Raw genomic sequence first — 5,430 nt, 5'->3', positions numbered from 1 at the left:
ATTTTAGGGCAGATTGGGTTATATGTTGTCCTTTGATTACTAGTAATGTACACATATTTACTATCATTCTAATCAAAATCACCCAATGAATAAATGAACCAACTAATTTATAGTATTCAGTAAAACACCTAAGAAAAATGAAACACAATAATATTGTACGTTTCACAACTTTACTATTCCCGCCAATGTTACCATGTTCAACCAACATATATATAATATAACAAATTTATATAATAATATATATATACACTACCGTTCAAAAGTTTAGGGTCACTTAGAAATTCCCTTATTTTTTAAAGAAAAGAACAGTTTTTTTCAATGAAGTTAACATTAAATTAATCAGAAATACACTCTATACATTATTAATGTGCTAAATGACTATTCTAGCTGCAAACGTCTGGTTTTTAATGAAATATCTACATAGGTGTATAGAGGCCCATTTCCAGCAACCATCACTCCAGTGTTCTAATGGTACATTGTGTTTGCTAACTGTGTTAGAAGGCTAATGGATGATTAGAAAACACTTGAAAACCCTTGTGCAATTATGTTAGCACCGCTGTAAATAGTTTTGCTGTTTAGAGGAGCTATAAAACTGACCTTCCTTTGAGCTAGTTGAGAATCTTGAGCATTAAATTTGTGGGTTCGATTAAACTCTCAAAATGGCTAGAAAAAGAGAGCTTTCATGTGAAACTCGATATTCTATTCTTGTTCTTAGAAATTAAGGCTATTCCATGCGAGAAATTGCCAAGAAACTGAAGATTTCCTACAACGGTGCACAAACAGGCTCTAACCAGAGTAGAAAGAGAAGTGGGAGGCCCCGCTGCACAACTGAGCAACAAGACAAGTACATTAGAGTTTAGTTTGAGAAATAGACGCCTCACTGGTCCTCAACTGGCAGCTTCATTAAATAGTACCCGCAAAAGGCCAGTGTCAACGTCTACAGTGAAGATGCGACTCCGGGATGCTGGCCTTCAGGGCAGAGTGGCAAAGAAAAAGCCATATCTGAGACTGGCTAATAAAAGGAAAAGATTAATATGGGCAAAAGCACACAGACATTGAACAGAGGAAGATTGGAAAAAAGTGTTATGGACAGACGAATCAACGTTTGAGGTGTTTGGATCACACAGAAGAACATTTGTGAGACGCAGAACAACTGAAAAGATGCTGGAAGAGTGCCTGACGCCATCTGTCAAGCATGGTGGAGGTAATGTGATGGTCTGGGGTTGCTTTGGTGCTGGTAAAGTGGGAGATTTGTACAAGGTAAAAGGGATTTTGAATAAGGAAGGCTATCACTCCATTTTGCAATGCCATGCCATACCCTGTGGACAGCGCTTGATTGGAGCCAATTTCATCCTACAACAGGACAATGACCCAAAACACACCTCCAAATTAGGAGCTGGTATTCTATCTGTAATGGAGTGGCCAGCGCAGTCACCAGATCTCAACGCCATAGAGCTGTTGTGGGAGCAGCTTGACCGTATGGTACGCAAGAAGTGCCCATCAAGCCAATCCAACGTATGGGAGGGGCTTCTGGAAGCATGGGGTGAAATTTCTCCCGATTACCTCAGCAAATTAACAGCTAGAATGCCAAAGGTCTGCAATGCTGTAATTGCTGCAAATGGAGCATTCTTTGACGAAAGCAAAGTTTGAAGGAGAAAATTATTATTTCAAATAAAAATCATTATTTCTAATCTTGTCAATGTCTTGACTATATTTTCTAGTCATTTTCCAACTCATTTGATAAATATAAGTGTGAGTTTTCATGGAAAACACAAAATTTTCTGGGTGACCCCAAACTTTTGAACGGTAGTGTATATAAAATACATATAATAAATATATAACAAATACTACATATTGCTCTATTATAGGAAAAAAACTGAAAAATAATCAACAAAAATCAGTCTGGTCCCAAGGTCTAGAAAAAAACAAAAATATTTTGTGCACATTACATTATCTATAGGTCATTTTTATCTGTTAACTATAGTTATAAATGACACATTTCTTGATTATTTCCTGTACAGATGTTTTTATTTCCTTATTTCTCAGACTGTATATAATGGATTTTATCAATGGAGTAAATACAGTATACAGAAGGGATAGGAGTTTACTTAGGTTTAAGGTTTGCGCTCTTTTTGGGAACAGATAAACACTCAATAGAGTAAAGTAGAATATGGAGACCACAATGAGGTGGGAGCTACAGGTGGAGAAGGCTTTCTGTCTACTAACGCTGGACTGAAACCGTAAGATGATGACAATGATATTAACATAAGATATGATGATTATTGTGCTGGGGACGAACAGTACAAGAAAACATATTATGTAGACCTCTAGCTCAATAGTGTAAGTACTAGAACAGGCGATTTCTACTAAAGGAACGAGGTCACAGAAAAAATGGTCAATGATATTTGGTCCAGAGTTACATCCTGTATTATACTCCAGAGCTGCACTCACTATTCTGCTGGTTGAGTCACATTGTACATATATGACATTACTTATCCTGTACTGATCCTAATTTCCATCCTGTATTATACTCCAGAGCTTCACTCACTATTCTGCTGGTGCAGTCACTTTGTACTTATTCTGTTCTGATCCTGAGTTACATCCTGTATTATACTCCAGAGCTGCACTCAATATTCTGCTGGTGGAGTCACTGTGTACATACCTTATATTACTTATCCTGTACTGATTCTGAGTTACATCCCGTATTATACTCCAGAGCTGCACTCACTACTCTGCTCGTGGAGACATGGTCTACTGCTTACTGGCTAAGCTGTTGTTACTTCACAATAATAGCACTTAGAGTACGTTCACATGGCATGCAAAAAATGGCTGTAAAATACGGAGCTGTTTTCAATGGAAAACTGCCCCTGATTTTCAGCCGTTTTTTTTTATGAATCAAGCATTTATCTGATGCGTTTTTGGAGCTGTTTTTCTATTGAGACAATGAAAAACGGCTCCAAAAACAAGTCAATAAGTGGCATGCACTACTTTTTTACAGGACTTTTTTTAGAAAAAACGCCCAGTGGGAACAAAACACAGTTTTTCCCATTGAAATCAATGGGCAGATGTTTGGAGGCGTTTAGCGCCCTGTATTTTCAGCCATTTTTCGGGGCATTTAGGGCCCGAAAAACATCTGGAAATAAGCTGTGTGAACATACCCTCACTATGATGATCGTGGCAGACTTAGAATATAATAATATCACTTACGAGTTACTGGGCAGATCTAGCAGAGTATACACTTCATAAAGTTATTTGTGGCCAAGGTGACATCCTATGATAGAGCTTCATGTAAGTTGACAGTCTACAGAGATTGCATGTTTGTCCTCCTGACTTTATGCACCTTTTTGCAATCGTGGCTAAAATAACTGAACTCAATAATTAGGAGGGATGTCCTCATATACTTGGCTTTTAAAGGGTAAAATTTACGTACGCTATGTCTGAGCAAAATATGTGTGAATTTGGTGCAAATTCCGCAGGTGTAAAGCTGTTGTCCAATATTTTTTGTTTAGAAATGTACCCCATTGTTTCATGTTTACTTTTTCAGTAAGCTCCACTATTTCATCTCCTTACACCTACACAGGTGATTTCAGAATTTCTTCAGGTAAAATCCCACTCTAAATTTACAATTGGTCATTTTATTGGTCAAAACAAAAAAGTGAAAAAGCAAACAAACAACACCACCACTGCTCTACTACCTGTTCTGGTAGGTCAGGTAACTTTAGGTCTTGCTCACAAATTGCCACACTTTTCTGTTTAAACCTTTGTTCATTTCACTTATCAGTGAGTAAATTTACCAAAATGACTCTTATCTCTCGATTCCTTAAGCAGTAGATGACCGGGTTAAACAGGGGCGTTACCACAATATACAAAATTGACATAAGTTTGTTGACAGTTAAAGTTTGTCCATTAGCAGGAACCATGTAAATTGTGATCAATGTTCCAAAGTAGAGGGTGACCACGGTGAGGTGGGAGCTGCAGGTGGAGAAGGTTTTCTTCTTACCTTTTGTAGAGGAGATTCTAAGAATTGTCAGAAAGACACAACTATAACTAATTAAGACTAAGACAAAGGGTATGATTATTATAGGAATAGCCCCAATAAAGATCTCCAACTGTAAGGCCAACTTGTGGGAACATGAAAGCTCAACAAAAGGAACAAGATCACAGAAGAAATGATCAATCACATGGGGACCACAGAAATGGAGTTGACAAAGAAAGTTAAGAGTGACCTGGGTCAACAGAAAGCCAATAACCCAACAATAGATGACCAAGGAATTCTGAAGCCTGACGTTCATGATGGTGCTGTAACGAAGAGGGTAACAGATGGCCAAGTAGCGGTCATAAGCCATGACTGTGAGGAGGTGACATTCTGAGCACCCTATGGCACAATACATGTAAGTCTGGGTTATACATCCAATAATGGAGATGGTGGCTCCTTCCAGCCATATAACACGTAGCATGTTCGGAACTATAATCGTCAGGAATGCGGACTCAATGAATGATAACTGCTGGAGGAAGAAGTACATGGGAGAATGGAGCTGAGGCTTGATGGACACCAACACAACCATCACAGAGTTTATCAGAAGAGTCATGATGTAGACAATCAGGATCACGTGAAATAAAACAACAGCCTTGGAGCCTTTAATTTCTGTGAATCCCAAAAGTAGGAATTCAGTGACTGTTGTGTAATTCTCTTTATTCATAGTGAAGTGAGTTCCTTGATGTGGAGAATGGAGAAGTCACAATGGTAATGGACTATGTTTACATATTGCTCATCTTGATAGAAAAGGCTTTTAATGATTCCATGGTCCTTCACAATGCATTGAATTCAATTTCCATAAAAAATTTTGTTTACAGTTTCACCAAAAATAATTAACCTCTCCCTTCTATAATGAATAGAGGATACAGAATAAATAGATTTATAACATTGGTATATTGAGTATAATCAGGATATATTGACATTTAGTGACTAGAGAGGCCGGTTTTCTCGATCATGTCTGCTTGTGCAACTCCAGATTCAGAGCTCAGTGGTGTTCCCTCTTATGTAGCCTGTGTGCTTAAGTTTCTTCGCCCTTCATTCACTTACAATGACATGGCTGTGTACACAGAGCTCTTCAAGAAAATGTGACTTGGAAATAATTTCGGGGATTTATTACCAAGTGTGTGTGAATAACAGTCAGCTGCTCTGACCACAGATGCCTCTACAAGGCTCAGGAAGAGGTTATCAACATAAGGGAAGAATACATGACTGTAGAATAAGACTACGCACAGGAGTTGTGTGTAGTCTGTATCCATGGAAACATATAGGTCTGAGGAGGAGCTGTAGATACAAAAAAGAAAAATGTTTCAACACTATTTGCACAGATGCTTTATTTATTTATTTAATTATTTTTAGAGAAATTACGAATGCATTTGAGAAAAATAATTTGTGTA

The 5,430-nt window shown here is 37.8% G+C and overlaps 1 protein-coding gene across 1 annotated transcript; it reads right to left on the bottom strand.

The window, feature by feature from the left end:
• Positions 1-3,770: 3,770 nt before the first annotated feature.
• Positions 3,771-4,700, bottom strand: LOC142750713 (olfactory receptor 10A3-like). The gene has a single exon (XM_075859700.1). The coding sequence runs from the start codon at positions 4,698-4,700 to the stop codon at positions 3,771-3,773; it is 930 nt and encodes a 309-aa protein (XP_075715815.1).
• Between the last annotated feature and the right edge of the window lie 730 nt (positions 4,701-5,430).

This window comes from Rhinoderma darwinii, chromosome 3 (genome assembly GCF_050947455.1).
Source record: "Rhinoderma darwinii isolate aRhiDar2 chromosome 3, aRhiDar2.hap1, whole genome shotgun sequence".
Taxonomy (NCBI): Eukaryota; Metazoa; Chordata; class Amphibia; order Anura; family Rhinodermatidae; genus Rhinoderma; species Rhinoderma darwinii.
Note: the sequence above shows the minus strand (reverse complement) of the source record. Positions and strands in the feature narration are given on the sequence as shown.

Bases quoted from the DNA above. Each gene is read 5' to 3' on its own strand.
- LOC142750713 (XM_075859700.1), bottom strand. From the start codon at position 4,700: ATGAATAAAGAGAATTACACAACAGTCACTGAATTCCTACTTTTGGGA.